A 20,669-nucleotide genomic window follows, 5' to 3' on the forward strand; every position below is an offset into this window, starting at 1 on the left:
TTTTTCACCCAACTATTGTCCACTGTGGTTAGAGGTTAGGCACTGCAAAATGAAGGTCACATCTTGTTTCAATTGCAGGGCGAGGAAACACAGTATATTTGAGAGCCAACAGAGAAGTTGTTCCTGAGGATGTTCTTGGTGAGTTTTCAAAAACATTTGCCAAACTTCAAGAAGGATCAGAGAAGGACTACATGAATTATTCTGGCTCTGTAGGACAGTATTTTGTAGAGAAGTGAGTACATGCAATTTTGTTACTAGCATAAGATTATTTGAATAGCTCCTTAAAAAATGTGTACAAGTCTAAACTTTGCATTTTAAAATCCCTCAAAGCATGCAGGTTCTGCTTTGCATCAGAATTCTTAAATGTTATCTATCAATATTCACCATAGTCTTGGTGGTTAATGGCACATTTCTCAACACATTCACCTGCAGGTTCAAAACATTAAACAAGTGGGGAGCTTTAGGAGATGAACTTTTGGAATGGGAAGGTCGCTTCCAAGACTGTATCAATGGCTCTGAAAATTGGTTTGAGGTGTCGGCAAAAGGTCTGCTTCAGTACAAGGAATGTCCTGGCAATCCAGTTGTCAACTGGAAGCAGGGGGGGTACCGAAACCTTGTTGATCACTTAATGGTTTGTACAGCATGGCTTTATACAAAATTTTCTCTAGTGTGATGTCCTTCATGGATATTGTGTTTTGGAACTAATGATATAGAGCTCTGTTCACTTACATAAAATGATATTCATTGTGGCTGTTTTTTTCTGGGAAAATGAAAATTAATTATGTAGCCATTAAAATACACACTCTTGCTAGATTTTATATCTTGATGATGTTAATGTGTATAGTTTGTCTTTTTATAGAACAAATCACATGATTTATCATGATAAAACAAATCACATGATTTATCATGACCTTACTAATTTATTGTAAATATAATATCACTTGAATTCCAGGAAAAAATCCCTCCCTCTTGCCTGGTGCTGGGATCCCCTATAAAGCACATAGAGAGGGGATCTGATGTCCTGTCAGGAAGACCTGGCTGCAAGGTCACTCTGACATCTGGTGCTCTCATACAGGCTGACCATGTCATCTTCACCCCTTGTATTGGTGTTCTGAAGGCTCGGGCAGGTGAAATGTTCAGCCCACCCTTGCCTGATCAGAAAATAAAAGCTATAGAGGTAAGATATCTTGAGCATTCCCATAGTATTTGCACTGCATATGAGGTGGGTGTAGTGCTGGTAGTTCTCAGCACTAGGTGTGCTTTATCGTAACTGAAAGAAATGCACATTCATCTCATTGTAAAATCAAAGAATGAACATTTGATCAATTTACATTTCATTTATGTTTCAGGGACTGGGGATCTATGTGGTGAATAAGATCTATGTACAGTTTCCTCACCGATGGTGGAGTGAAGATTGTGATGGATTCAGCTTCTTGCACGATGAGCCGGAGAAGCCAATTCCCATAACTGAGGAGGTAAGGAATGCTTATGGAATCCTTTCAACTTGACCATTGCTTTATTTAAAAAGTTCATTACTGGATGTGCAGATATAAGACACATGCACTGATACATGTATCATGCTGCTTTGTGAGAGTTGAGTTTAGATGGAAAAGCTGCACAGGGAGATGTAATAATTAAAAGCCACAGCCAATGGCTTTAGTAGGATCATCATTAAGATGAATGATTGAAAAATTGCCTCAGTAATAATTTATTGGAATAGTACTACTAGTGCAGGTGTACAAAATAAAAGCTGGTAGTAGATTGGCTCATTACTGTGGAAAATATAGGCCATGATTGAACTCCTTAAAATTTCCAGTATATTTGTAGCTTCAGTATATATTGTGAATGTTGTTTTGCAATGTTATTCACCCATACAGAATTGGGAACAGGGTCTGGTTGGATTTTATTCTGCATATCAGCATCCTACCACAATGTGTGCATGGATAACAAGCCAGGGGGCTAAGATGATGGAGCTCACCCCTGTGGAGGAGGTTGCACAGCGCTGTGTAGCTCATCTAAGGAAGATGCTCCCATCGAAATATCAGGTTCCAGATGCAGTTGTTTGCAGAAGGTAAGTTTATATTCATGGAATGCCCTGATCTGCTTTGCAGATTTGAGTTGTATACAAAACAGTATAACCTGATGAAGCACATTGACCCCTTTTGGTAATACTACAAGGTTCTTTTTGCAAAAGCATATCACTAAGAAAATGCTTATTCACTTAGTGAGAGGAACTAGGTTTTTAAACTTGTTGAACTATTTACAGAGGGCTTGCTAGTGCTTAGAAAAATGCCATCATCATGATAATTAATAATGATAACAATAATAGTTACTTATTTTTCCAAAGTTACAATTCTTTCAAAGAATTCATAATAATAATTAATAATGATAATAATAATAGTTACTTATTTCTCCAGAGATACAGTTCTTTTAAAGAATTCATAATAATAATTAATAATGATAATAATAATTACTTATTTCTCCAAAGTTACAATTCTTTCAAAGAATTCATAAGTGCTTGACAAGCACATATGGGAGGATATAATAATAATCCCACAGTTGAACAGATTTCTGCTGCCTGTACAAAAAAGGAGGGGGTTAGAGCCTTGAGAAAGATCTTTGTCCTACAGTGGACTAATAATGACTGATTGTGATGATGAGGAGTGCTTGTATTAACTGTAAGTATAGATACAAAGTGTGCTTCCCACAAGTTGATTCTAATGAAATTTTTACCTGTACAGGATATACCTAAATGAAAGAGTCCATGCTTTAGGTGCTAGCTTGAGCTTTGGTTTACAAATATTTCTTTACAGGTCAATGTGGGGGACCAACCCATGGACCAACGGTTCTTACAGTTTCCGCTCCCTGAAGAGTGAGGAGATGGGAGTAACCGCAGCTGATTTGGCTGAACCGCTGTACGACCTGGAAAAGAATACACCCGTAGGTTTTTATTTGTATTAAAACTCAGTCATTTAATTAATTTTTACACTATGACACTACAAATATTATGTCATGTGGATACAAGATTCTTATGGGGTATGAAAGTTTATAGTTGAGTTTAAAGGGCAAAGATAACATTGGAGAGACTTTTGTAGTTTGGGAAAATGTTACCAAGTGAAATCACCTGCATCCACAACTGTGATGGCTGAATAATAGGTTAGGATAAGGATGTCTTCAGACACATGACAGACAACTTTGCACAAGTCAGTGAAATGGATATTAGCTCCATCTGTTAAACCTCCTGATGTCTTAGTTATGTTTTACAGCCCATTAAATTTTATTATATGATTATAATTGAAAGAAAATTCAGTGCACCTTTGCTTTGATTTTCAGCTTTTATGTTTCGCTGGAGAGGCTACACATGATTGCTACTACTCTACAGTCCACGGTGCTCTAGAAAGCGGGTGGAGGGAAGCTGACAGATTGATAAAGTATTTCAGCAGGTAACTGCAAACTTGTATTATGTTGTAGGATAATGTGTATTTTTTTGTGCCATGGTTGATTGCCAAGTATATTTTCTAGTATGGTAGCACACTGGGATGCCAGTAACATGGGTATTTATATTTACAAGGAGCTAGAAAAAATACATTTTAATTGGCAATAGCTGGATATGTATTTGCAGTGACATTTTCTGTGTGGAATATTCTTACATTAGAAAAGTTATTACTACAGTCATCCCCCAACATTTTGCTGGTGCTAAGGGACAGTAACTTTGGGATGATGTGACATCTGCAGTTAGTCAATTCCACTCTTCCTCCCCACTTTGCACGGTGGTCACAAGTGATCCCATATAATTTATAAATAAGTCCTATTACAGAAAAGGGCAGGTCTCTTTCCAATGGTTACACTTTTTTATGTGTTATATTGTCCAATAAGTCAATCAGTTAATTTCAGTCAGAAATCACAACCTCCCCACCCACACATACACACGACCCCCCTTGAGGAAGGGGGATAGGGTGCACGATGTGTGAAGGTCCCAGCAGTACCCAGAGTTTGACTAATAAGCCTTGCTTTAATCGGGAGGGTATCTATCTATCTATATCTCCGACGCCTTGCTTCCTCGCGAGAACTTCCCTCCAGGGGGTGGCTGCGGCAGAAGTGTCTTCATCTCTCCTGGTTCTGGTACTCCCTCGCAGCACATTCACTCCTGCTTCGGGAGGGAACTTGCTGGTAATGATGAGTCCAGCTCATGATCAGGCTGTAGGTGAATTAGACACACACACAAACACACACGAGAGAGAGAGAGAGAGAGAGAGAGAGAGAGAGAGAGAGAGAGAGAGAGAGAGAGAGAGAGAGAGAGAGAGAGAGAGAGAGAGAGAGAGAGAGAGAGAGAGAGAGAGAGAGAGAGAGAGAGAGAGAGAGAGAGAGAGAGAGAGAGAGAGAGAGAGAGAGAGAGAGAGAGAGAGAGAGAGAGAGAGAGAGAGAGAGAGAGAGAGAGAGAGAGATCATTCATCTTTGCTTCTCCCTCCTCTCCTCCGTTCTCCTTCTCCTTGTGTGCTGCTTCCCCCATTATTGTGTAGAAGAAGTTTTTAAGTTACTCAAACCACCCATTGTTAGCTGTGAAAGCTGGGGTGGTGGTTTTAAGAAGCTGAGAATCTTTACTTGTACAATGACTAGAAGCCTCAGGGCCAGCAGCGGTGGGATTAGTGGCAGCAGCCTTGGAGTTATCATAGTGACTTTGCTTTACTGAACACATTGTTGGTGTACACAGCAGTCTCTCTCCTTTGTCCTAAATCTGAAGCTCATGGAGCACTGCTACTCACAATTTCTCTAATATTTTTTTATTTCTTAATATAATATTCATTGCTTTCATTTATCTCAAATAAGCAGCCAACAACAGCATTCAACAGGCTTTCCCTGAACTTTTTAAGCAGTTTTATCTTTTCTTCTGTGGTCATTACTTCTATAGGATCCTCAGGGGCACTCTGGGCATCTGGTGATGATGCTGTGCCAGGAGGTGCTCAGGGTGGGAAGTGGGCCTGCTTGGAGACTTGCCTGGAGGGACCCCCAGACTTAGTGTCGTAGGGTGGGTGAGGCAACGCACTCCCCGCCATATGCCCCTGTTGATTGATTGATTGATTTGGGACCCCTGGCAAAATGTAGCATTTACCAAAACACCTAAAACAAAGTTAAGGGCACAGCACAACACAGCACATACAATACAATACTGATACGTATAAAAACACTAAAGCAGGAAAAGGAAGAGAATCAACAGATTGTCAATCCAGTGTTATATGTTGTGCTAAGTATGAGGTAGATGGGAAATGAACTCGCAGTATTGTCTCAGACAGCGCAGGCCAGAAGTTGTTGGCTGATTGATGGTTCAGAATCATCTGTGAATTTTGGAGTGGTAGCCAATGATAATGTTCACTGGGTGGTCCCACAAATAACTGAAGCTGAGTGCCATGACCTTGAATGTTGGGGAATGACCGTAGGCCTTAACCCCTTCAACACGAGGACGCGTATACTACGTCCTTGCGTGCCCCATACTATGTCCGAGGATGCGCATACTGCATCCTGGCTCGCTTTAGCCACTATACGAGTTATTTTATCTCTATATTTATGCTTACATCTCAAAATTATCAATTAATTTATGTTTCTTTATGTGCACCATTTAATTCTGCATGTTTTCATATATAATACATGATGATTGTGTTGAGTTTGTGGCTGAAAACTTGTTATATTCAATAGCGACATTTGAAATTTGGCGCGCACATCGATCCCGGATGCAGCGCGGGGCGCTATTTTGACCCATCCGTAGTTAGTTTCTTTATGTGCACCATTTATTTCTGCATGTTTTCATATATAATACATGATGATTATGTTGAGTTTATGGCTGAAAACTTGTTACATTCTATAGCGACATTTGAAATTTGGCGCGTGCGGTGATCCCGGATACGGCGTGGGGCGCTGTTTTGGCCTGGCCGTAGTGAAGGGGTTAACAATGTTGTTAGTGTTCCCAGTGTAATGAAGCATTTGTTTATCTGATAATAAAGCATCATTTAGGTAAAAGGGAAGAGGTTCTTTTCTTGTTTAGAAATTTAAACTAGAGAGGGTGGCAAGGTGCAGTTTCCTCAAATATTTGATTATTTTAGATAAATATGTCTTTAAAGTATCACAGTATTTATTTTTATGCTCTGCTCAGCATCAGAGATAATGCCACTCAGTGTGACCTGTGCTGGGTAAATTTTTGCAACCATTGATGCAACCAGATATGGAGATTTATATTTTAAGCTTCTAAAAAGGAAATGTTATCAGTTAAACATTGTATGCATCTTACTCAAACAATCCTTTAATTCAGTGTATCATTTGAATGTTGTGTGGCTTTAAGCTTTGATGATGAACACAATTTAGCTTTGAGTATTTGTGTATATGTAATATTTACAATGATAATTACCCTTTTGAAACATTCAAGTGGATCATTACTGTAGCCAGCAGAATTATCATTGAGTCTAGAAATAAAATGTAGAAATTTTCCTCTTTTTGTGTAAATAAGATGAATGGAAAACTCTTGAGCTTCTACTGAACTGTAATAATCATAATGTCAGCCATGTAAGCTGCTCTGCTCTGTAGGGTTTCAAACAAAATCAAAACGACAAGCTCAAAATGAACCAAAGTGAGAACGCCACTGTCAGCAAGAGAACTTATTTCTTATATCTGGCATTATAAAACACTGCATTCATTTATCTATTTTTGAAATCTGAACCCACTGCTATTGTAGTGTAGTATTTTGTGTTGATGACATCTTTATTAATTTTTATCAGTTACTGGAGTTTGCTGGAAAAAAAAATAATACTGGTCTCCCTTGGTTTTAGATGTATTGATTTATGATATTTTGCATATATAATCTGCCTATTTATTACCAATTTTTTCATTTATGATTGCTCTGACTCATGTATACAATTGTCAGACTGATCAGTTGAGTGCACTGCAAATCTACAGACATTTGTTCCATCACCCAAGCGATGGCAGCACTCTTGCCACTGCAGCCACTTGTTTCCTCGCCGCCGTTCAGTCTGCCATGCGACTTTTAGTATCTGCTTTTGGTGTATTTAACAACTGGAAAATTACATGTGTGATCCTTGTACGTATATAGTCAGTGATGGCTTCTAAGCGTCCCACGAATATGAGTATATCTGACAGAGGGAAGTGTAGGGCTTCAACGCTGCCATGTTCACTTTTTCAGCCAAGGGTCTGGTACCAGTACCTAACTAACAGTACCTGTTTAACAGTATTGGTATCGGCAACAAACATCTTGGTACCGGTACCTCAGTGTGTTTGAGAGAGGCTGAACAGACCAAGACCAAGACTTGTAAAGAAATCATATTGTGTCATTTTTAAGTACTTTTAGTCATAGTAAGTCAATTTGTCATTATAAGTCATGTTCAGTTATTTTAAGTCATTGTAAGTGTTTTTGTGAGTTTAGACAGACCTGAGAACTTGATTTACGGTATTTTCAATTTATGATCACTTCTTCGGGAACGTAACCCAATCACAAATCAAGGGAGACCTGTATTATAAAACTAACAAGCATCTCCATCACTAAAACAGCATTTGCTAAACTTTTCAACTTTTTCACAAAAATGCAAAATTACTCAAACATATAATATGTTAAACAATGATACTAAGATTAGTATTTGCATCTAATCATTTCATGCAACCTTGCATGCATTACATGGCTTATATTCCTTGAACACATCTATATCATATAATGGCTGCATGCAGTCTTGAGGCACATACATATTTGGGCAAAATATAGCAATTTTCCCTTTATGAAGTACAAAAACAAAGTATTAGAAATGTAATGCAGCTGACTTGCCTGATGGGTGAGTCTCCTATAACTCACTCTGCGAGTGGGGTACCTCTTTGGCTGACTGGTTAAGAAGTGGCTCTCCTGTCTCTCTGGTCGCGGGTTCGATCCCTGGCGCCGGCAAAACCTTTCCTTGTCTGGATTAATTTCTCGTGCGTTTCGTTACATGCAGTGGTCATGTGGGAGAGTAGTAAAGAGAAAATTCTGGTGTTTTACTGGTGGCAGCGGTGAAACGCCAGAATTTTCTCCCACACAACCATAGCGTGTAACGAAACACACGAGAAATTAATCCAGACAAGGAAAGGTTTTGCTGGCGCTGGGGATTGAACTCGCGACCAGCGAGACAGGAGAGCCCCTCCTTCACCAGTCGGTCAAAGAGGTACCCCACTTGCAGTGAGTTATGGGAGGCTCACCCATCAGGCAAGTCAGCTGCACTACAGAAACATTGATGTAATAAGCTGGTGAAATGCTGAGCATTGCTACACAAGGGGACATGGCTTCAATATACTTCTATCCATTATAGTGCTGTCATGATGCTGTTCATTTACCATAGGGTTTTTAAATTATAAGATATTTTCATTCTTTAATATCATGCAAAAAAAAAAAATGTGATGAACAGATTTATTTCAATGTTAGTTTAGTATTCAGTGTCCTGTGCCACCAACCTGTTGTTCAGCCTTGGAGGTTTGCACACTCATGTAGAACAGCTCATGTTTCCTAGGATCTTGGGTGCACGCACACAAACAGTAATCACATAATACTGTGATCAGAAATATGCATCCTCTGAGAAACTGTTGCACTGAAAATTATTACCTATAACACTCAAGTTATGAAATAGGAAGGTAAGTAATTATTTCCTTTTCAATAAGACGCTGCTGTTATGGGAGAGTAATGTAAAAAAGATATAAGAAAAGAATGACAGTATAAATAATAATGAAATAAAATATTATTTTTCTCAGAACTCCCAACATTACTAACTGAGCTTCTCATGAAAATCTCGTTTATGTATTTTGCTACACACTGAGAATATCAACCATTGTTATGAGGATGCATTATGGTATAGAAAGCATAATGTTCATCCTTTAAGTTTCCCCCACACAGCTTTTGAACAATTTCCATGGACAGTGACTTTGTGTGCAGCATTCATAGTGTGCCCCACTAAGAAATGGTAATTAGTACTATGGTTGAAGACAGTTGATTGTTTTCTTGTTGTCTTGGGAATAATGATTATGCATGATCTTTTTTCTTATATACAATTTTATATAGTAATTATTAAATTATGCAATGCATGCCTTTTCAGATTTCTATTTTATGATTTCTCCTTTTTTCTTACAAAATTATTTTAAGGTATTCAGGTTATATTATGCTAAAAGGAGAATATCAAGGAGCATTGTCATGTACAGGCCCAGAACTCTAGACAGTGGTCATTATATCCAGTGTAGTGGGTGCAAGGTTTGCTTTGAAGAACAGGGTGTCACAGATACAGATAGATAGATGGATAGCTATTACATTTTGTTATTAACCCTACGGTGACGCAGACATCGGCGTCACAGTACATAGAAAGGGTTAAGAGGAAATGGAAGAGGATTAATCCTCTTCTAAACCTCGTAATCCTCTTCCATTTCCTCTTGACTCCTTCACTCCAGCAACGTTGGCGTCCAACGGCATCACAGTATGTAAAGGGTTAGTCCTCTTCTAAACCTCTTAATCCTCTTCCATTTCCTCTTAATCCCCTTCTAAACCTCTTAAGAGGAAATGGAAGAGGATTAAGAGGAATTTAGAGGAGGATTGAGAGGTTTAGAAGAGGATTAATTCTCTTCCATTTCCTCTTAACCCTTTCTATACTGTGATGCCGACGTTTGCGTCACGGATGGAAAGGGTTAAGAGGTTTAGAAGAGGATTAGGAGGAAATGGAAGAGGATTAACAGGTTTAGAAGAGGATTAACCCTTTGCATACGGTGACGCCGACGTCGCCATCACCGTATTGAAGGGGTCAAGATGATGCAGGTAATGCATCATTATTGCAAACCCCATTATTGTAAATGATCTCATGTTTAGAACATTTTTTTAGTGTATGGTGGGCTCCCAACCATGGGGGCTGTGTTGAAAAGTTTTCTCACTGTAGCTCCATAATAAAATAAGCACAGATATTATGTTGGAAGTGATTAGCCTGGCACGTGAGGTCCATGCCCATCTTCCTCCTTTATTTATTTGTTGCATTATCAGTATAACAAAATTTTTAGTTTTTTGTTTGAAAACTTCCAAAGGCATCATAAATGCATGGATTATATATGCTTTCAGGGGTACAGTAATATACTGTACACAATGTGTGCATTTTACATTTCTCTCTGATTTGGAAGTGATTTTGTGGTATAAGTTTTGATTGCTTTTTCAATTTTGTTTTTCTTTTTCTTCATTTTTTCTTTTTCTATTTTTTTCTTTTTTTCCTTATTATTTTTCTTCTTCAAAATTGAATAAGTATTTTTTACACACTTTCTGCTTTTGGTTTTCCTGTGCTGTGCTTACTTACCTACCAGCTTTATGCAACCACTGCTGTTGCACAAAGTTTCCATTTTTTTTATGCACCTTTTTGCTCTCTCCTGCCAGTGTTTTGTATCTGCCAGAAAATGTGCCTTGGCTTTTACTTTACATTACCGCTATCATATCCCTCACTTGAGGTTCTGTTCATCTGTGTTTGTAATAGAGTTTGATTGATGGACAGATAGGTAGATTGGCACAGATTTTTTGTTAGACTGATAACCAGAATAAGAGATAGATGTATGAATCATAATATTGATGACTGACAATATTCATGCTTTATTTTTTGTGTATTGTAATTATGCACAAAGCAGTAAGGTTTGCCTTATGAGGGGGGGCATTAAATATAAGTAGTAGTACAGCAACTTTCAACTAAATACTTATTGCACTACTAACAACATTATGGCACAAAAACTTAGTAACAACATCTTTTCTTGCAGTGTCTCAAGAGTTTCTTCTCATCTGGCAGCAGAGCCCCGAGAGAAGTATACAGTGGTCATTGTGGGGGCCGGGGCAGCTGGGATCGGGGCAGCAAGGGAGTTGAAGGCTCAAGGAATCAACTCTGTTCTTATTCTTGAAGGTACAGAAGCACCTCATTATTGCACACATTATTAGCCATTAATTGTTGTGTGGTGTAAGTTTACAGTTTACTTGGTAATGTACGTATTGTGTTGCATCTTCCTTTGTAATATGGCTTATGTAATTTATTTGTCCTCTTTTCCACAATTTTTTTTCATATGTTTTTAACTTCTTTTCACCTCACAAATGATTTTTCTTTAAAATCTATGATGTAATAATTTTCATATGTTGTTTGATTTGTTGTGGATAATAAATGAAGCTCTATACAGGAATTGTTCCACAGCAAGTGACCGCATTGGAGGTCGTATAAATACAGTGCAGGCATCCCCTCATGGCATAGTGGAGCTTGGGGCTCAGTGGATACATGGAGAAGAAGAAAATGTACTCTACCAGTTTGCTAAATCAAGAAACCTTCTTCACCAACATTTCTCACTTGATGGGAATGGTGTGTACTCTGATGTTCTTTACATTTGGTGAAAATGATCAACTCATTCCCTCTAGTTTATGCAATGTTATATGGGGCAGTTACAATTGTGTTTTCATCAAATTTTAGTATTATAAAGTTTATTAAATCCATTCATATATAACATTAAGTTCCACATATGTGGAACAAATATCAGTAATTGAAGAACAGATGATAAAAATCATTTGTAAAAAATATTTTGAACTGTGCCAAACAACAAAGAAGAAGCAAAATGATTGAAGAACACAAATAATAACACTTAATTGTTATAAATATTTGAAAATGAGCCATGCAACTAAATCATTTGGACAAGATCAGTGATCTATCTTGCTCTCAAATAAAGCAAATAAATAACCCTCATAACAGCTTACATTTACTTTCAACTTTCTCCTCTTACATGCTGTCAAATTTTATCCACAATCATCTCCAGCATCCTCTACTTTTTACACTGTATCATCTGCAAATCGGCCTGCCACCAAGTACTGCTCCACACCTCACTTTCAGCCTTGCACCAAAATCCCCAACTCTGGCTTTCATTCCTCTCAGACAATCATCCATATAATATTGAATAGCCATGGTGACATCACACACCCCTGTCTCACACCAACACCAAAGCTCTCACTCAGCTCCCCATTCATGTGAGCAGAGGCACTCACATCCTGACCTCCTTATGGGGATGCCCTCCCACACCATGTATTCTCAGGAGATTTCATAACCCCTTCTTGTTAACCTTGTCATAAGCCTTCTTCAGGTCTATGAAAGCAGCAAAACAGCCTCTTACCCTCCTCTAGATAATACTACTACAACTTACTTTTGTAACTTAAGGGGAGGCGCCGCCAAAAATGGGTATTTTTCATTATTTCAGCCAAATTTTAAGTTACTCCAAAAAATAGCTGAACATGGAAACATGGAAACATGGACAAGCAGGCAGCAGAAAGCCTGATGGCTCATTACTAGGCTGCCTGCGTTCAGTGATTTAATCAATCCGTTTGCCATAGGAGTGGCTTGCAGGGAAGGATTAAAGCACTTGTGTATCTACTCTTGGGAACGTTCAGTTCACTGCTGATGCAGCAAAGTGGCGATCAATGCGTTTCTTGAAGGAGTTGATGGTCTCTGTGCTAACCACTTCTGCAGGAAGGCTGTTCCAGTGGTGAACAACTCTATTTGAGAAATAACTCCTGCCGATGTCGGTATTGCATCGCTTTGCTTGAATTGTTTTTCCGTTGTTTCTTGTTCTCAGGTTGGTTTGTAGCGTGAAGAGTTCCCTGTGAAAGTTTGGCAGCTGTACGATAATTATTTCCCTTTCAAATAATTTGATTTGTGTTACTAATTTTGTGGTCCCCTCCCTGCAGAAACCTCCGTTTTCTGTAGAATACTCATATATGTTACATTTTGCCTTCTTTTGTCCGATTTTTCCACTTTTTTTACGAAAAGCGTGTCATCATTCATCTGGCAAAATTCTAGTGGCAGCCAGCAAGCCTCAGAGTGTGGTTGAGTGAATCAGTCAATCAGTTACTTAGTGTGTCGCGAGTGCTCCTCAGAGGTACATTTGTACTTGTACTTTGGTAGGTTTGGACACCTAGGAAATGAAAAGAAGCCCAAAAGAAAAGAATGTGATGAAGAAGAAGTAACAGGAGGTATCCACAGAATACTACAGCCCAGGTGATTTCTAGTGCGCTCACACAGACACACACACAGGTGCCAATTATGATTATTATTTTTTATATCATTCATTGTCATTCATAAATATAACTACATAAGTATCTAAGTTGTATTTTACCACTGTAAGATCCTCTAAAAATCATAACTTTGTACGCTAACTGCATTTACACACAAAATAGCCGATATCTCGAAGGTGCATTTTTTGTACTTTGGAGAATAATAACTCCATTAGTTGTGAAGATAATAAAAAAACTCAAACATCTGCTGAAAGACGAGTGGATGGTGAAAAAATTGTCCGTCAAGTTTTTTTATAAACAAAAAAACACTGCTGATATGATTTATTGAAGGTAAAAAAAAGTGGTAGAATTATGGGACACATCAAATGGTGATTGTGGTAATTTTTTTGCGCAGGAACAGTGAGACATATTAAAAATTTGAACGGACAATTTTTAACTAGTGGTGCCATGAGTAAAACTACCCAATATCGTACATATTGAGTGAACATGCTGGCCCTCATTAACGTTTTTAGCTCTGCTTTTATTACAAGTAATAAATTTTGTTTGTAATTTTTTTCATACAGAAGCACGAAAGCTATTATGCTGATACATGCAGATCTTATTGCATTTACCAAAGTCTTCAAAGAAAAAAATACTTTAAAACAATTGAAATAAAATGAATGTACCCTCCACTAATACTAGGCAGCGCCTCCCCTTGAGTGCCATGTTATATCAGGGGACTCAGATAGAACTCCTACTTTCAAATGTATATCAACATTTTTTTGCTTCTTGTCTGTATATATTTATTATTTACTCCTAGGAATTTTTTTCATGGAGGGTGGAAGAGAAATTGATGACAAAATTGTGGAAGAAGTCCTTGGCATCATGGACGAAGCAGATCAAGAGTGCTGTGATGTAGTGCACAAGAAGGACAGCACAACTTCATCCCTCTCTGTTGGACAAGTGTTCAGAAAAGTGTTTTATGAGTACTTAGAAAAGTGTGTAAACGATTCCCCAGAAACAAAGAGAATCAAAGAGGCCTTGTTTTATTGGTCATTAAGGTCAGTGTCTCATTTTGGCCTTCCTATTACTTGGATTTCCATTTTCTCAAGGATTTTAAAAAAATGCTATTCGTTGGCTTACACTAGTTTGATTTTTCAGTTACTATATCCCTTGGAAACAAAATGTGTGTACAAATGTTTCTTGTTATGAAATGTGTACCAACACTTGGTTATCTGTTACAGGTGGCACAGAATTGACAATGCTTGTGACTCCCTTAACCAGCTATCTGCTAGTTGCTGGGGGAGCTACAAATTTTGTGAAGGTGAGAGAAACATGAACCCCAAAAATGGGTTCCTCTCCATACTGAATGCTCTGCTGGCAGAAACAACAGCTGTTGTAAAACTTAACAGTGAAGTTGAGTGGTAAGTATTTGTTACCAAGATTTTTTTTCAAGAATTCTTCACAGTTTTAAGCAAGTTAAAAAATTAAAGCCTCATTACATGCCACCTCTTCATAACTCACAACACGACAGTGCATGTGTATGGTAAGTATTTTGTATTACCTTACTTAATGCCTATGAACCTTATAAAGAATCTTAGAATTTTATAAAATTAACTTTTGTAAATAAACAGGCATAAGGTTTTCTGTCCGCTCAGTGTATTACCACATCCCTGTTATTTAAAAACTAAATACATGTTGATATTACATTACAAAATTTTGATTTAAAAGTAAAAGATATTGAAGATGCTCTTCAAATGATTTCTGCAGTGAGACTTCACACAATATCAAAAGGCACGCACTTCTTGAAAGTATTGCATTGTATCTGCAGCCACCACAGCATGCTGGGGTTGTGCAACCAATGATATATAACATAACCAATCATATATAACATAAAGTTCCACATATGTGGAACAAATATCTGGGGATTGTTATTTAGTGATCTGGTATTGGTAATGTAAAAAAAAAATTGTGAATGGTGCTAATTGATTATGAACATGATTCAACATTTCTATGAATTATACTGGGAATATGTACATTCATCAGTATTATATCATTTAATATTTTTTTCAGCATTGAATATTCAACAGAAGTTATTGGAACCAAAAGTTCTTTCTTGCGCTCTGATGGTGTAACATTTCCTGTTATCATCCGATGCAAGCAAGTAATTTTACTTTGTGTATTGAATATATTGTGTTCTTTGATCAAGTAAACATCTTTATCTTAAAAAAATATTACTTATTAGTATTAATTTTTTAACATAATTCTTTGCAACCTCAGGCAAATGCTATATCATGGCTTTTGCATTATGTCTTCATTGTTTTTTCAGTCAAACTTCAAATTTCTTTTATGATATGTGTGATGTGAAAAGTTTTATGAATTTTACAGAGATGGGAGGGAGTATGAAGCTCAGCATGTGTTGGCAACACCTGCCTTAGGATATCTAAAGAAAAATCTAAGTCTGTTTTCACCGCCACTACCAGAGATACTTCAGCAGGTTAGTTGAAGAACCAAGCAAGCAATTTTGGTATTTCCTGAATATTCAGGCAGATTTAAAATCATTCTGCTACCTTCTGTTTCTTTTCATCCTACACCTGAGCATTTTACTTTGGAAAATTCTTAACTCCCTCAGTCCCAAGAACGCATATCACGTCATTCGCAAAATGTTGTCCAGAAACACCAAAGACGCATAAAATGTCATTGGCCTCGGTTGATCAGGAAATATATATTTTCTCCAAAAATTGGGAAATTATGCTATCTGCGTCAATTTAGGCAAGTTGTGAGTGAGATGATGAATTTTAAAAGTAAGTGTATAGCAACGCTCAATGACAGTTATTTCCACAGCGCGGCTGTTAGATTTGCTAGTTACCTCCTTCAACCTTGCCCGCTCCCTGCCACTGGAATGAATGAACAAAATATATCTCTGGGTCTGAGGGGGTTAATATGAATACAGAGGCAGGGATTTGAGTTGCATTTGAATCACCATTTTGAGAAACCTTCCTCATCTGAACTTAGGTAATTCCTCTATCACTGTTACCTACTCCCCAGTGCTGATCGAGGAATATTAAACATTAAAACAAAGGTCTTCAGCAGAGCTGGGCGCGACTTTAATTTTTTCAGGTGCGACTCTGACTTTGCGACTTTGCCGCCGGATCTGGTGCGACTGCGACTTTGCGACTCTATTTTTGGCCCCCCCAGTGCGACTTGTGACTTTGCTACTGCGACTTTTTTTTCCCGGTGCGACCCTGCTAAATTACAAAGTAAACTTTAGCGCGATAACAGAAACATGCTTTTAGAAGGCAGAGAAACACATATTTATTTATTTTTTTATTTTTCTAGTTACAACACAGCCTAAACTAATATCTACAGGTCATCCTCCATGTCCTCCTGGCCCATCTCCTCCTCCAGGAGGTCAATGTTCCCTTTGAGGAACACAAGCTCCTCAAAGTTGACCTCATCCAGGGAGGACCTCTTGGCCCTGAGGATGTCCCCGGCCGTGCTGAATAGCCTCTCCACAGCTGCAGAGCTGGGGAGTTGGGTATTGTACTTAATGAATAAGTCCACCCACACCTCCCTGTGCTGGTAGGGGAAGAGGGACCAGGCCAGCTCGCCTTTAGAGGGCACCCACTCCTCCATGGACTTCCTCAGGACCTCCCTCACATCCTGCTGCTGGTTGGCCGGGCCTCTAGCAAACAACTTGTTGAAGAGGCGGGTGTCCAAGTCCTGGGGTTCCTGCACTTCTGGCTGGCCAGGCTGACGCTGCTGCTGATCATCCTTCCTGGGCCCAAAGTCGCGGAAAATTGGCGGTGCGACTTTGCTTAGTCCGACTTTTTCAAAAAGTTTGTGACTTTTGACTTTGCAACTTCGAAATTCATAGTGCGACAAAGTCGCAAAGTCGCAACTCGGTGCCGCAACGCCCGGCTCTGGCCTTCAGACAGAGCTCATACATCACTTGGGCTGATGCTCACTCTGTTTTACAAAGGAATGTGGCTGGTGATGCAGACATGTGTCCAATTTGTGAGAGAAAAGTCTTCTGCAGCATGACAAATATGGTAATTAATGAGGATGTTTATGTTTATCTTACAGACACTAATGTGTAGAGGCTTTGGCACCTTGGGCAAGATCTTCCTTGAGTATGAAGACAAGTGGTGGGGGGAGAGTTGTGAAGGAATCCAGTTGGTATGGACCAAAGACATTCCTGATTTTGAGTACACAACCTCTCCTCATGAAAGTCAACGACAGGTAAAACATAATAATTTTCATAATGTAATTCTGACAAGTTAATTTGAGCACTAATTACATGAAGCCCCAAAACCTCAGTATGGTAACTGCATCCACTCATATTCAAAGATGTAATTATGGAGTTGATTTCAGTAATATAAGTAACTCTTCCTTTGGTAGCAAGTTTAAACATCCTTTGATTCAATATCTTCAGTCATTCTCAATATATTGGGATCACCTAAAAGTGGCTTAGAATGGTTTGGAATGGTCCACAAGGTAGAGTTTTTATGGATATATGAGTACAAATTATTTATTTTCTGTGGGTATATTGCATATCATTAGACAATGTCAAGGTGTAAAGTCATGTCAGTCAGTGTGGTTCATATATTCCAAGTCATTCATTAACTGTTGCAGAACTTTCACTTTTAACCCTAATTTTCATTTTCCAGCGTACCTGTGATTGGTGGGTCAAGGCCATCTCAGGCTTTGATCCTGTCTTCTACCACAAGGCAATGCTGTGTGGATGGATTGGAGGTTGTGAGGCAGAGCACATGGAAACTCTTAGTGAAGAAGAAGTGGGCCGAGCCTGTACCCGGCTGCTTAAATCTTTCTTAGGCCAAAAGAACATTCCATTGCCCAAGAAAGTTTATAGGTAATTTATCTTGTTTTTTGAGGAGTAAAGGGGGAACACAGATTGAATGAAGTCTCCTCATTCATTGTGACACTGAAATTCATCATCTGTTCTCCCCCCTTCTTGTTTTCAATGTACTAATCATTGGCTCTTTATGTTGTTGCTGTTCATACTAATAAAATTTGAGGGTACATAGAAGCAACACGAATAGTATGCATCTTTGTTTTAAGGCTGCGACATTTGGTGGCACTCTTTATCCATAGATCCCAGTGGGCAAACAACCGGTTATTTCAAGGGTCATACACCTACCATAATCTTGCCTGTAGCTGCTGGTCAGGAAGTGCTTATGAAAATCAGCTTAACACTCCAGTGTTTGGGTCTGACACCAATGGAAACAAGGTAAGAAACCATTATGTATGAAAGTATTTTAGAAAGAGTTTAATAACATACAAGTCAATATATCCCTAAATCAGTTACAAAAAATTGGTTTAATATCTAGGATACTGTATTGGCATCAGTATGGACCATATTACATGTAGTAATGTTCAAGGAATATTCATACATTCATTTTAAATTACCATGTGTGTGTGTGTGTGTGTGTGTGTGTGTGTGTGTGTGTGTGTGTGTGTGTATACTTTCAGGTTCCTATCTTGGCATTAGCTGGGGAGGCGAACAGCACTGCATTCTACTCCACTGTCCATGGTGCTCTTCAGAATGGCATGGAACAGGCATTGCACTTTGCCAATGCCCAGAGTAGGTATGTTGAATAAAATTTGGTACTGTAAAGCTCATGAGGCTGCTGGCATCTGAATGGCACTGGAGAGGAAATAGCCTGTTCCTCACTCATTTCTCCCCTCAAATAAGGGTAATAGGGCAGTTATGGAGGTCAGGACTTCAGTTTCATATTTCAATCAGTGTGTCATACTTTTTTCTGTCAAGTTAATGAGAAAATTATCAGTATTGTCTTCTAATGAGGGGAACAATCAAACTTAGAGGAAATTCTTGTTATCATAGCCAACCTGTCCACTAGTACTGACTTTACTGATAACACTTTTGACTTTCTTATTCAGTTCTCTTACTTACTTCCTGAATGTGTTCTTTTACAGCCTTGCTGGGAGTAGGAGACCCAGGAGCAAACTGTAATAGTGAGCTAGTTTGGTTTAGTTTAAGAAGATGGTTATGCACAAATGTTTGTTACTGTACACAAATGTAACACTGAAGGGCATGTTAAACATAATGTCTGTGTTGTAAGTGATGATAAACTTATTTGTTTAGCTACCATCATTTTCACTCTTACAAATCTTTAGATCATGTTATGTTTGACTGTTAACTAACTACTATGTTCTCTGTTGTAGATGATCAGGATTTGATATCTATGAGAAATCAGTGGTTGTGAAAAATGATGTGCCATGATAATTGTTATATTTTTTTATAGTGTTAGTTGTACCTTGATCTACTGTTGATAGATTGACAAAAGTAATAGAGTTTATGACCATGTTAATTTTTCAGACATTTTATTGTAGTACATAATAGAGATTACATAAATGTTAAAATGTGTGTATCTATCTGTCTATCTATCTAATAAATGCAACAAAAGTCAGTGATGACTAAAATTACCTTATGACTGTAACCTTAAGAAATATAGTAAACGTGTAATGACTGCTTTTAGTTCAACAAACATTTCATATTTATGCGTGAGTTTACTGAGAGAGTAGTTTTCCTTAATTTCATTCTTGTAATCTATTGATACTCTTCACTTGTTGGATGGATGCAGGCACATATATTCATATGTTGTTTTCTTTGGGAAATTTGTGGTAGCATGCAACTGGTCTTCTTTCTTCAAAATTTAGAAAACATGTCTGCATTCCACTGAATGTTGTAAGAGGTAACTGAAAGGAATGTGACTCCTATTGTACAGGAAGCAGAGGTTGTGGAAGATAGCTTCTTGATTATATTTGCTCACACTTAATCTTGGTTATTAGTCTGTTCACTTATGCGGTGAGTATGTCGAGGTCACCAAAAGTTTCACATACCTTGGTAGTGTAGTACATAACAATGATGGGTCTCACCAGGAAGTCACTTGATGGATTGACCTAGCCAATGGTGTTATGGACTCGTTCAGTTCGTGTATATGGCGTTGTCGATATCTATGCAGGCAGACAAAGATTCAAATCTTTAAGTTGCTTGTGCTCCCTGTCTTACTGTATGCTATGACACATGGACACTGAAAAGTGACTTGGAGAGGCGTGTTGACGCCTTTGGTACCAAATGCCTTCACAGGATCATGGGGTATTGCTGGAATGACCATGTTGAACCAGTGACTACTCCGTGAAAATGAATTGATGCCTGTTACCAGCTTAGTTCGTGAATGCCATTTCCCAGCCGTCAATCCTGCTCATAGGATTGTTTGTTTGAAACAAACCTGAATGAAGTAGACCATGGAGATGTCCTTATAACTCATGGCTGGGGTAAGTCGACTGATCTTGCTGTGAAGGACTTACTTGGATGGATAGGGCAACTGCATGGGAGCCTGCACGGGAAGACTGTCAGAGTGTAAGTAGCAAGTGAGTGAAGTGACATGCCCCCGGGCGTATACTTCCCATTAGTTAGTATCTTGGTTACTCGTTATATATTCTTCCTTGAGTCTCCATCAAGGTTGAAATTTCACTTTTCTAGAATATGAAATCAGTGTTGAGTATGAGCATGATAGTATGTATTATTTAGCTGCTAATGTATGCAGGAACAATATTCCTGAAACCATATTTTTTA

General features: G+C 38.4%; 1 protein-coding gene across 24 annotated transcripts in view; it reads left to right on the top strand.

Moving 5' to 3' along the window:
- The window catches only part of LOC127008912 (spermine oxidase-like), a 33,269-nt gene extending 13,753 nt beyond the window's left edge, over nucleotides 1-19,516 (top strand). For all 24 annotated transcript variants that reach the window (XM_050881408.1, XM_050881393.1, XM_050881414.1 and 21 more), the window contains exons 4-21: nucleotides 79-232; nucleotides 433-631; nucleotides 953-1,177; nucleotides 1,350-1,475; nucleotides 1,878-2,071; nucleotides 2,814-2,940; nucleotides 3,334-3,443; nucleotides 10,789-10,928; nucleotides 11,211-11,372; nucleotides 13,869-14,109; nucleotides 14,293-14,472; nucleotides 15,122-15,208; nucleotides 15,437-15,545; nucleotides 17,135-17,290; nucleotides 17,719-17,921; nucleotides 18,164-18,299; nucleotides 18,542-18,657; nucleotides 19,007-19,516. In XM_050881408.1, coding sequence (XP_050737365.1) covers nucleotides 79-232; nucleotides 433-631; nucleotides 953-1,177; nucleotides 1,350-1,475; nucleotides 1,878-2,071; nucleotides 2,814-2,940; nucleotides 3,334-3,443; nucleotides 10,789-10,928; nucleotides 11,211-11,372; nucleotides 13,869-14,109; nucleotides 14,293-14,472; nucleotides 15,122-15,208; nucleotides 15,437-15,545; nucleotides 17,135-17,290; nucleotides 17,719-17,921; nucleotides 18,164-18,299; nucleotides 18,542-18,657; nucleotides 19,007-19,043 — 2,702 coding nt within the window. In that variant the 3' untranslated portion in view covers nucleotides 19,044-19,516. The remainder of the gene's footprint in view (nucleotides 1-78; nucleotides 233-432; nucleotides 632-952; nucleotides 1,178-1,349; nucleotides 1,476-1,877; nucleotides 2,072-2,813; nucleotides 2,941-3,333; nucleotides 3,444-10,788; nucleotides 10,929-11,210; nucleotides 11,373-13,868; nucleotides 14,110-14,292; nucleotides 14,473-15,121; nucleotides 15,209-15,436; nucleotides 15,546-17,134; nucleotides 17,291-17,718; nucleotides 17,922-18,163; nucleotides 18,300-18,541; nucleotides 18,658-19,006) is intronic.
- Nucleotides 19,517-20,669: the final 1,153 nt, after the last annotated feature.

This window comes from Eriocheir sinensis, chromosome 4, assembly GCF_024679095.1.
Source record: "Eriocheir sinensis breed Jianghai 21 chromosome 4, ASM2467909v1, whole genome shotgun sequence".
Lineage (NCBI taxonomy): Eukaryota > Metazoa > Arthropoda > Malacostraca > Decapoda > Varunidae > Eriocheir > Eriocheir sinensis.